The 12647-nt window shown below is 43.1% G+C and overlaps 1 protein-coding gene across 25 annotated transcripts in view; it reads left to right on the top strand.

Moving 5' to 3' along the window:
- Kalrn (kalirin RhoGEF kinase) overlaps positions 1 to 12647 on the top strand; it is a 598618-nt gene that overhangs the window by 378518 nt on the left and 207453 nt on the right. For all 25 annotated transcript variants that reach the window (XM_048454129.3, XM_048454132.3, XM_048454114.3 and 22 more), the window contains exons 26-27: positions 7590 to 7659; positions 10226 to 10315. In XM_048454129.3, the coding sequence (XP_048310086.1) occupies positions 7590 to 7659; positions 10226 to 10315 (160 nt within the window). The remainder of the gene's footprint in view (positions 1 to 7589; positions 7660 to 10225; positions 10316 to 12647) is intronic.

Below are 12647 nucleotides of genomic sequence, written 5' to 3' on the forward strand. Positions count from 1 at the left end.
CGGGGTGGGTGAGTGAGTGAGTGGGTGGGTGGTCAGATGGATGAATGTTTGGGTGGGAGGGTGAGTGGGTAGATAGATGGATGTATGGACGGACAGATGGATGGACTGATGGGCTAAAAAATAAAATTACATCTTGAAAACTTGTAACTAATGTCATTCAAGTCATAATTGACAAATTGCTTGTGAACATCTCAGGACAGAGAAAAGCTCCTATATATGACTGCCCCCGCCCAGCATTACTACCAGAGGGCTAGACCAGCAGAATAATGGGATTTCTAAATGAAGGTGTTTCCTGGGAGCTTCTTCACAGGAAGACGTGCAGTTGCCATAACACCTATCCACTCACTCTTTAGGGATACTGTATTTCTCTGGAATGATCAGTTTTTAGCCTGAATGTTTAACTCCATTTGTTTATGTTTTAATCATAGCAATTCAGTGCTGACTATCAGAGAAATGTGCTCTTCTTATGTAGCCTGGGGAGAAGAGGGAGGCCTGTGGGAGGCTAATTCAGAGAAAAGATTGACAGTGGTCAGACCCACCTTAGTGACGTAATTAACTGTGTCACTGGGAAATTGGTACCTGGATCAAAGGTTATATGGTTGAAGACATTGCATTTCAGCCGGTTACTATTGATCCATCTAAGTGGTGTCTCTGAAAAATGACTGCCAAGATTAGTTGTATGTGTGTTCAAGTGGGTGGGGCTCTGTCTCAAGAACCTCTGTCTTTGCAGATGCTAAGCAGAGACACCCTACTTTCTCTATTTCTCTAAAGGATATGCAGGACTTAGTCCCTGAAAGCAGTAGTTTCACCCCAATTAGAGGCTGAAGTGGGATGAGAGCCTCGCCCTCAACTCCCCCCACTGCACTTTATCCCCTTCTTATACAGCCAAATAAGAGATAATGTCTGTGCTGTCTGCACAGAACCTATGCCTATTTCCAATGCACTTTGCTAAGCCCCCTGGAACACTTAGACAAAAGAGTGTGTTCTATAAATAGATCCTCCAAAGAGTAAAGTTTTGTTTAATCTAAAATTTGTAATTAAAAAAACAATCGTTTCGCTTTTCCTTGTTAGATATTCAGCTTCGATAATGACAGCTTCTTGTTAGAATACTTCTCTTTCAGTTCAATTCCAGTTCTCTTTCTTCCTTTTTAGTTATTTGGAGATTTAGTCATATTCGTATGAGTTTGAAAATAGCATTTTTATGCAGTCTGTACTGTGAGGGTCCAGAGAGTCCTCTCAACTATTAGGTTTAACTCCCTTCATTTATACTAAAATGATTGACACTAGAGAAGAAGTAGCATATTCCAGAGTCACATATACACATAGATATACATGCCTGCACACACACACATATATGCATGTACATACGTACTCACTCCCCTCTTGATCGGGCGTGGACTCCGGGAAGTAAACAACAACCTCTTCAGTCTTCTCTCCCTGCCCCCCACTCCTTAGACATTGTGGTGCTTGCTGCCCAGTGTGACTGTCAAAGCCCAACATTTTAATTCACAGTTAGCTACTTAAGGAACATCTCTACCTATTTATTCTACAGCTGTGTCAATTGGGTCCCACACCTCTATAGTAATATCCTAAAAAAAAAAATCTGTTTTCAGTTAGGGCAAGTTTGAGTGCCAACAACCAAGACCAGTAGCCCACCCCTGCCCCCATATACTGCACTCCTTCCTTGTGGGCGTGTCTGGAAGCTAGGATTTGGCCAGGCCAGGGTCAGCCAGGAGCAGCCAGGGTATGCAGCAGTGCTGATGACCAAGTTGGGAGAATTCCATGATGCCAGGAGAGCTGTAAAGTGCTGACTGTTGTTTTTAAAAGACGATCTCATTATGTACCCTTGGATGGTTTAAAAGTCATAAAACCAGGCCAGCCCCAAACTTAAAGCAAACCCCCTGTCTCTACCTTCTGAATGTTGAGATAAAGGTGTGGGCCACCACACTTGGCCAGGGCTGTATTCTAATCATTTTCCAAGAGTTTTTTCTTTGGGTCAGACTGTTTCCTGTTAGGAAATGAAACTATCCAGTGGTGACTCTAATCACGGAGAAGGGGGCATTTGAGATAGAACTAAAAGAGATTTTACAGGCAGAGATGGCTTCTTTGATGGAAAGGGACAATTTGAACAAGTGCCCACCAAGGCAGGGTAACAAGTCTAACGGGCAGGGCGGGAAAAGAGTTTTGTAAGAGTGAAGTTCAAAGCCACCCTGGATCGTGACAGCCGGGGATGGATGCTGTCCCATCTGTTAGGTGCTTACAGACGTGTCTCTGAGACTGAGGGAGAAAGGAGGTGGCCCGTGGAGATAATCTGAGTCAAAACTGACTGGGTGGGGGCCCAAAAAGGGAGGGGTCTGTTCAGACGAGAAAATGAACCAAACTGCAGAGACAGAGTAGAAATGAGGAAGAAGAGTGGGTAGGTAGGCAATAGAAAGAAAAGGAAAGGAAGTTGGGGGAGGGATAGGAGGAAGGGATAAAAGGAGTGGTGGGGTGGAGTGTAGTGAGCTGTAGGGATGTAGACTGGTTAAGAGATGTGGAGTGGGCACAATGGGGAGAGGAGGGAAAGATGCTGAACATGGGGCTTCTGGGAGAAGTTCTACCTCAGGAGCATACGCAAGGGATGGTTTTTCAAAATGCGTTTTCTAATATGCAAAAAAGAGAGAGCTAGATAATATATCTTGTCATCATGTCCTGACAACACACACACACACACACACACACACACTTGTTTGTCTGGATTTGGGTCTATGTCTTCCCTCCTTTTTGCCACACAGAAGTTGGTTTGCTTGAAGCCAAATGGGCTGACACTACAGCCTTTGGTGAGGCACTGGCTCCCCCAAGTGGGGAGAAAAAGTTGTGCCGCTCTTGCCTGGGGCCACCCTCAGGCTGCCCCTAGTTTTTCCACTGGCAACCTTGCTTAAAGTGTGCATTTTCTGTGCGCACACCCCCCACAAATGCCTGTGGTGTTAGTCGTATTCCTTTGACCAGAAATCACAGAAATGCCAAATGGAAAAGCTCAAAGAAGACTTTAGTGATAATCTAGTTCTGTCCCCTTGTTTTATGTAAACAGACACATTTCTGACCTGCTCTGACCGACTAATGGCACAGAAAAGAATACAGGTGTCATTTTATTAACACCCGGATGTTAGGGGAAAAGGAAGGGCAAAAGCCTGTGAACTTTCCTGGGTCCCAAACCCTCAGTCTAAGGATAACTCCCAGCCTTAAGCAGAGCCTAGAGAAAGATGGCTGTGATCTTGATGCTGTTATTCGTGCTTTCTGTAAGCTTCCAGCACCAAGGCTGACTGCACACAACTGAGGACCAAGACAAAGATGTGCTCGAACTTGGATGCCTCACCGTCATGTTCCTTTCAGTTGGGCACATTTTGTCACTCCCTTGCCTTGTTGCTAAGCAACATCTTACTAGAGCTAAATAACATTGAATGGCAAGTTCTCTTTTATGTTTTACCTTATTTCAACACTACTTGGTGTAACGTGTGCAAATAATGGCTAATTCATCTAAATCACGTGAGCTACCCACAGTGAAGAAGTATCGGAAAGCACACTCAGCAGCAATGCTTGCTTTCGTGTTTGAGATTGGATATCACGCCTCTCTGCCCACCCTTCACCCAGACTAAAGTTTCTAGAGTTAAGTGAAGGGACAGAGACAAGAAGTTCATGCTCAGCCTAGGGGTGAGGAAACTGTTGAATAATTCACCTTCTCCCCTTGTTTGCTTGCACCCCAGTACCATCTGTGTGTGTGTTGCCCCCTTAGCCCCTGCAGCCTCTTAAATTTAGGCTGTGAATCTGCATGATGTAGTGATTCTTTCAACTCTGGCTCCGCTGGTCTGAGTCCAGAAATCCAGCCTGGCTCCACCAGGAAGCTGTGTCCTGGACTCCGCTTCAAGTGTTATGTGTGCTATTTGTTGTTCTTCTTTAACCCATGCCACAGCCTTCCCTTCTCACCCTTCCTGGCATTCCAGCAAGCATGTGCACATGTACACAAGGGCTCCACCCACTTTACCTCAGGATGCACATTCAACTTTGAGCGTCACATCCAGCCTACCTAGCAAGGTTGCGAGCCTTGCAGTGAGACTATACTCCAAAATGATGGGGAGAGGAGCAAGCTGACTTGGTGTGGTACCGCGAGAAAAGCTCAGGGTGGTACTGCTCCCACTGGCTCGCTGGCAAAACCCAGGGAGAGTTCTATCAATAATACCGGCAGTGTCATTTCCCAGGATTCCTCCAAATTCTGCATAATGCTTTGTATCATAATAGTTTAACAAGTGATGGCATTGCTTAGGTTTTGACACGTCTTTAAAAGTTTTAGTCCTTCCTAAAAGAGCCCCAGGTTTTCATGAAAAATCTTGTGCCACTTGCTCTGCTCATGCCTCCGCAATTTGTTTCCTGCAGTCAGGGACATGGTGAGGGCCACGGTGTTGCTGCAGAACAACCAGGGGAGCGTGCAGCATCTGCAGGAGCCTAGCCAGCTCCTGGGCTGTAGTTTAAACATGCCTCAGTGGCAGGTGGAGTGGTATTGGTCACACTAACTCAATCTGTCCTCTTCATGACCTTCAATTTTTAGAACCAAATAGTTTCATATTCCTGATTATCGATATCTCCCATCACCAACCTTAGCCCTTGGTGACAACCCTGGAATTTACCACGTAGTCCAGGTATTCATTTCTTTACAAACTTACTATTTCTTACCCAAAAAGTATACATGTGTCGTGTTTTGGTCATTTCCTCAGACTTCAATCTCTTATAAGGATTCCCAAATAGAGATATAACATCTTTATTCCACAGAAAGGTCTTATAGAATCATACCATGCATTTAGTTCTGCAAATATTTTCATTTCCTGAGGTTTTTAAACATCTTCTTGTACGTTTTTTGTGGGTTTATTTTGTTTTATTTTTTGCTGATATTTTTCACACACAAAAAACATAACTTTGGTTAAATTATTAGGATTTTTAAATAAAATTATACCATTATCTTCATTTTTGGATCAGGTCAATAGCTACAGTTAACACTGTGTAGCCTGGTCAGTTGATCTTAGTCAGACGTCCCAGAAAGGGAAGAGCTCCGTGTTACTCTGGGTGTCTGCAGCTTCTAGAGCAAAACTACAATTTACACACTACGGAGAGTGTTAGGATCCAGAGTGTACACTGCTGCTTTGGCCACCTCAGCCTGCCTGGCAGAGGACTCGGAGTTCAGAGGACTGAAGCCAGAGTGTTAGGATCCACACGGAAGTGAGCCCTGGAGGCATGCTGCATTCCGAGTGTGCTATCCCTGGTTCTGGGCTCCAGATTCTCCCCTATTGTTCCAAGCTCCCCCAGGTTCTTTATTAAAAATACTTATTTTGTTTGTAAGTCTCTTGTTTTAGAACAGCTCAGATTTTCTTCACCCAGATGGTCTAGCCCTCCCCTAGGCACTGTGCCGCCCATCGTGGCTCAGAGCTGAGTTCCTCTCCAGGTCTTCTCAGAGATTCATATAAAATGTCACCTTATGTTGACCACCTTGTGAAAAGCCACTTCAGAAGACATCATGCTTGTGTTATCTGGTGTTCCCTGTGGTGGGGGCCACACAATAAATGTATATTATAACTCAGTTCAAGAGACTAAAAGATATGTGCATATGAAACACACCACACACACAAACACCTTACCTACATCCACAAGGATAGGCCCAATTGCCTTGGTGCAACTAAAACGTGTCTTTCCCTTTGTGCTTTGAGCTAATTTTGGTCCTTAGTTTTACCACTTTTTCCGATTTCTGTTTTAGAATTTATATGAAATGTATCACCTGCAGTCTGTTAAAGACAAGAGCAGACATGGCAGACACTGTATTGATTTTGAGACTGTCTGTTTGCATTTCTAAAGCTCAAATTGCACTTGTAAATGTTCTTGCTTCACGAGTCAGTTTAAGCAACTCTAAAATTCAGACTTGATAGGAAAAAGATTATTACCTAAATGAGTTCTTCTGGTAGCTTCCCAAGTTTTTAAATGCCTGTCTTATTTTATTAATCTAGTCATTGCCATGTATTGTAAACAAAATTTTAAATTACAGACCGATGAAGAAAAAAAAGGCACCTAAGGTTCTACTAATCATTATTAATATTCTTGTTTTCCAGATTTTTTTTAGTTATACACATACTTATTTTTACCACCAAAACATCTCCCTATATCATTGAAAACATAAACAACATGTATAACATTTATAACTACTTAATAATCAATTATAAGAAATTGCCAAGGTAGATAGATAATGGTAACCACACAGAATAAATCAGATCAAATTGAACTTTATTTTCTGATAGTGGAGGTAAGTAATGGGCTAATGCAAGATATTTTCATTTAGTTTTAGATTAAAATTAAACAGAAAAGTTAACATTGAGAAGTCTCAGTTTCCACCATTTCTTCACCTGGTTCTCTATGGTGATAGTTTTGTTAGTTCCCTGGGTTAGAAATAGAATACATATTTCCTACTTGCATAGCATGATCTCCTATACATTTGTCCCACCCCTCACTGTTTCCACTTTGATTGTTAAAAGATCTTCCATATGAAGAGATAGAGTAAGTGCTGTCTTTTTTGGGGCGTGGGGGGAGATATGGCTACAAAGTATTCGGTTCTGTGGATATGTCATAGCCCCAGTATTTTGTTCTCTACCGACCATATTTCCATTATAAATGGTATAGTTATTAGTGCTCCAGAGTATATGTCATCTTATATGTATAGATAAATTATAAGGAGAAATTCCAAGTCTCCAGAAAAGATGAGTACATCTTGACCTTGATGATTCTATCAAATCTGATTCTATCAGATTGCTCTTTGTAAAGACTACCTCATTTCCCACTCCCAGAAGTAAGCTTCCCTACGGCTTCATAATTATTTTTTTAAAGATCTTGAGTACATTTTAAAAAGCAAATTTCATTCTGATAATGCTTGCTTGTTAGAACTTATATCCTCTAAATCCAAGACTATTATTTCATACATTAACTCAAAGTCGGAGTAATCACTTCTTTGTAATTTGTTAGCATAGAAAAAAATCCATGACTTAGACACCTGCAATGTCAGATAAGCCAGTAATTTCATTCCTCTTTAAAATGTACTGTGATTCCCCTCCCCCATCGTTAGAGTCTTCCCTAAAGATGTCCATATAACAATACTTGCTCTCAGGGGAAGAAGAAAGCTAAAAGTTATAAAGAGGCCCTTAAAGGATTAAATTTTTTCCCATCTCATCTTTGGATTCATTCTGAGTTTTCTTTTTAATATTTCTTTTTTTAAAAAAAGTATTTACAGTGTGCTCAGAGTAGTTGAATTAACACAATATTGCTGGTCAAATGAAAGGTTACCTATTTTCGTGTCAAATTCATGGACCTCTAAGGGGGAACCGTTTTAAGTAGCGCTAGTTAGTCTATTACCATAATTTTAACTGAACAAGTTTCAACGTAAGAGCCGGCTCCTCACCTTGCTTACGAAGCACACAATCCATGTGGACTGAGTCATGGTTGTTGTATTGACCCCAGTACAATCCTCCACGTCGGGTTCTCTATACTGAGGTATCTGATGCAGACTTTCTCTCCCTTCGCAGCATCTTCCTCAAAGAGCTGGAGAAGTACGAGCAGCTGCCTGAGGATGTGGGACACTGCTTTGTCACCTGGGTAACCAATCTAAATTTCTCCCCTACTGTCCATGCTTCCAGGGGTGTACCTGGAGCCACTGCTCCGTGCCTGGCCTCAGGACTGTCGTCGCCCCCAGTCTCTCTTGGGGCCAGGTTCTGCAGAGGTGACTTGAGTAGCTCTATGAAAGGCAGTACGTGTCTGGAGAGCAGAACTATCCCTGGGGATGTCTATGATGTCAATCAAGCCTAAGATCTACCTCCGACTCTCTAAGAACTTTCTAAATGATGAGGTCAGGAGAGTAAGAGAAACCTACTACTCTTGTAGCAGCCCAGTCTACCAATTACTTTCTCCAGGATGTAGATTTAGAAATTAGAACTTGCAGGCACCATCTGTCCAACTCTTGGTTACACTGTTTTCCTTAGTAGATAGAGAACGGATTCCTGCACTCTCCATCCTAATTCTGACTTACAAAATGATTGTGCAGTTGCCGTGGGCAAAGTCAGTGGCCCAATGTACCAGGTTCTAATTATCTAAACTGGAAAAATAATCTTCAGTAACATCCCCATTGCCCAACGTCCCGAGCTTGGACTCAAGGATATGAACTCCAAGATGTCTGGGAGTCCACTTATGATGCCAAATTCAACTACACAACCTCCAGGAATTCTGCTCTGCGATTTATTCCTAAGTGCTAATCTGTACCCAAAATGGCTATTCAGAATTCCTTTATGGTCTAGAGAACTTACGCTTAGAAGTGGACAAGACTGTGGATTTGTTTTAGATTTCAAACCTGGGTATAACTTAGGTAAGAGGCGGTACGCCCACTGACACATAACGAATAGCCCAGGCTACCCTACAGCTCAGAGTCCGACCCCCAGACAGGCCTTCACTGCATGTTTGCCTCTAAGCAGACTTTGGTTTTCACAAAGTCCCAGGCTACCAACTTACTCTGTGCCAGTGTGTAAGTTAGTGCATATCTCATAGAGATGCTGACAAAAATAACTTATGATCCCTTGCACAGCCAATATAAAGAAAAGCAAGACTGAACAAGGGATATTATTGAAAAGGGATCATTTTGTTGATTTGGTCAATCTTGGGGTTCTCTTTGAAATCAACAATAAGTACGGTTTATCATCTCTTAGTAATTATGACTAACTCCTAAGTGGTATAAAGCCCCTAAAACTGTTTCAGAAAACCTTTGGTGGTTGGGTAAATTATGCACCTTCTGCCAAGAATCATCTCACGTTTTATGTTCTGCGGTCTGTGTGTGAGTACAGATCAGGAACGAAGAGTAGAAAGAACTACTCATAACATGTTGAGTGGCATTGATTAAAACTAAGAAGCCTGGTTGCTTTGGGCTTGGACACTTGTAACTATGGGGATTTAAGTCACTTAAGCAGTCTATGCCACGGTCTGCTCATGGGTAAGAGTAGGATGGCTCCGAACCTCGGTGTTTAGGAGTGGCCTGAGGATCAAGTGATGTGATACACGGAACCTGTAGTGAAGTCTGGTCTCATAAGTACACATGTGCACTGCCCTCCAGGAGAGGATATCCCAGGTGTTCAAAAGACATTACCAACTGAAAAAATAGTTGGCAAAATCTACCTTTCTCAGTGGAGAACTGAGGTCATGAAAGAAATAAGTGACTTTTCACCCAAACGTAAGTGTGGGACTTGAGGTAGGTAACACTCTCTTGGAGAATTATTGTGTAGACCCTCAAGTAGAAGAGGGAGTGTCCTTCTTCCTCCACCCTCATCATTACTCCCCAGGAGTTAGGGGTGAGAACAGGCTCCCAAACTCGTTCCAGTGGAGGCATTTGGAATAAAGCAGACCTCCCTCTGAGAGTTTCGCTCATTTTTAACTCTGTTGTTGTATTTGCCTCAATCACCTTTGTTCTTTTTCAAGAGAGAGATTGTAACTATTGGTGATTTAAAGTTAGGGTAATCGATAAATAAGTTCTTCACAACTTCACAATATGCTATTATTTTTCTTTCTTTCCAACACAGGCTGATATTAAACTGAGCTTCTGTTCAGCAGCCTTCTTCTTCATTCCAATAGGGAAAGGCCAGGAGAACACATGTCACTTTTCATAAGGAATTCAGATCCTGTAAAGTCCATGCTGGGCCTTTTAGGCATTCTGAAGAAAGGAAGTCTGTTAGCTAGCATTATGGCAATTTGGCACAAACCAGAGTCATTTGGGAAGAGGGAACCTCAATTGGGAAAAATGTTCCTATCAGATTGGCCTGTGGACAAGCCTGGGAACATTTTCTTGATTAATAATTAATGTGGGAGGGCTAACCTCACTGTGGGCAGTTCCACCCCTGGGCTGGTGGTCCTGGGTGCTATAAGAAAGCAGGCTGAGCAAGCCATGAAGACTAAGCCCGTAAACAGCATCCCTCCATGGCATCTGGTTCAGTTCCTGCCTCCAGGTTCCTGCCTTGAGTTCCTGTCCTGACTTCCATGGATGATGGTCTACAAGCCATAAGATGAAATAAACCCTTTCCCCCAACTTATTTTTGACCATGGTGTTTTATCACAGCAATGGAAACCCTGACTAAGATGGAAGGACCCAATGGATGCTTATCTTTGTTGTCTTTGTTCTTTTTAGGCAGACAAGTTTCAGATGTATGTCACCTACTGTAAAAACAAGCCTGATTCCAACCAGCTGATCCTGGAGCATGCAGGCACCTTCTTTGATGTAAGCTGTGGTTTCCCACTGTCAAGAGTCCAGGAGCAGGGAGGGAGGGAAGGGGCCCTCCTCTGCTTTGCGAGAAGTTTTTATCCTTTCTTCCTCGTTCATCTTTACTGGCCATGCTGAACCTTTATCTCATGGATAAAATACTTCAGAAAAACTAGAACAAACCACTGTCTTTTGTTTTAACCCATCCCATCTCAATTGTGATTTTTGACAAGGCAATTTTTTTCCTGTTTCTTCACCAAACCTAGCGAGGCCTGTGATGATATAGCTAATGCTGCCAAGGTGTTTTACTTTCTCACTCAGTGGTCCACAGGCATAGTCTGGACCAGGCACATCACCTGAGGATCGTTCTGAAGCACAGATTGCCTACTCTGGGTCTGTTGACAGAATCTCTTCTGGATACAGCCCAGCATTTTTGGTTGTAAGGGGTCCACTGGTATCTCCGATACCCACCCGGGTCTGTGAACCACTCCCAATGCCTTTGTTTGCACTGTGAATACACATTGGAATTTACCAGCAGTCTTTGAAAAATCCCTGGCTCCTCTGCTTCAGATACTATGAGTTGGCCTGACTCTGGCTGGTATTGGGGTGACCGCTAGAGCTGAAAACTGTTATTGTGAACATCAAGATCAGGAAAGGCTGAGATCCCCTGCTTTCCCAGAACCTCGACCATTGAATGAGAACCGTCCTGGGAGGTCAATGGGAGAAATCCCCTTGTGTTAGTTCCCCTAAAAGACTGACCTATTGGCTAGAAAGTAGAAGGATCGAAAAGGTACAGCAGGACACAAGGGATGTGTGAGGCAGAAAGCTAAAGATGAGGAAGATGAAAGAGTGCACAGCACTGATGACCTCTGCTGGTCCTGTCAGCAGTAGCAGAAACCTGCTCAGCAATGTGTGACAGCTGTCAGCCCATCTTGATGCCCCGCCGCTTTCATTGCTTCTGGGGCATTTTCTATTGCTTGAAAGACAGCAGGCTAAGCCCCCAGGAGAATACAAAAATGTTGCAACAGGGGTCTTGTACTCCAGTTGACAGAATAAGCCTCTTGAGCATCATTCTAGGCCAACACCAGCATAGTAGACTGATTCTGTGGAGACCTTGTTGCTTAGTGAAGGGACTGAGTGGGAGTAGCTAGGGGAGGAGCAAACTTACATGGTTTTAAAAATAGATAATTAATGTGGAAATGGCCTCAGATGTCTGAAATTGGAATTCCTGGGGTCATGTAAAATCCTGGGAAATACTTCTCTAAGCTGGTACCAGGATTTATCAGATAATATGTTGGATTCTCTATACTATCCTTTCTTTGATTGACAGTGCATTTCCATAAGATGTCTCTGCTTGATTAGTCATCAGCAGTAACCACAAGGGTCTTTTTAGAAGTTGTAAGCGGATGGTGTCCTTCTTCCACTTAGCATTTTAATAACACAATTTCTGTGCCCTCAGAATGCCTCAGGTCTGTCCTTATCCAGCATTTTCCTTTGTCTAAGAGTGTGTCTCCTACACATAAACATATGGATAAATACATATTTATCACTTCAGAATGCTTCCTGTCCTTCGCAAACTCAAATGCTGCATCCTACACCAACCCTACTCGTTATGCATCCACTGTGCTTTATGTCTCTGTCATAGAATTTGTGGCAATTCACCGACAGATGTACCTCTCTGCACACATATGCTCTCTCCACCTGCACCCTTGAGACTTGGTGTGCACCCTAATTCCTGTGTGTTCTCATCTCCATGCCTGGCGCTGTGTTATGTTTCCAATAGTCCTGCCTATGTCCCTATTTCTAATCAGTGTCTAATGGAGGAGGTGGAGTGATACTGCTCATTCTAATTTAATCTATCCTTGTGATAAGCTTCACCTTTTAAAAGAAAATAATTTAATATTCCACTTACCTGCAGCTATGACACTAAGATTTTGGTGACTATCTTCTGCAAACTTCTGAACTGAAATGTCCAGCACATGCCAAGAATTGTACCACTTTTCCCCCTTTTCTGATAAGTTCAGTCCTACAAAGATGGTGCAAGACTTGCCAATGGGAAGCACACTGGATCTAGAGGGGCTGTCCCAGATGTGCTCTGCCAGAATTACCCAGGAGAGTCATGCGGTGGTGGCACACACCTTTAATCCCAGCACTCAGTAGGCAGAGTTCGAGGTCAGGCTGGTCTAAGGAGCTAGTTCCAGGACAGCCAGGGTTACACAGAGAAACCTTCTCTCAAAAACACAGCAACAAAAAACTACCCAGTAAGCATCAGTAAGCATCCCTAAACTATGCAGATTCTCAGACTCACACTCCAGAGGGCAGTGTGGAACCAGGTGTACCCACCTCTAGA

This window comes from Myodes glareolus, chromosome 2 (assembly GCF_982192425.1).
Source record: "Myodes glareolus chromosome 2, mMyoGla1.1, whole genome shotgun sequence".
Lineage (NCBI taxonomy): Eukaryota > Metazoa > Chordata > Mammalia > Rodentia > Cricetidae > Myodes > Myodes glareolus.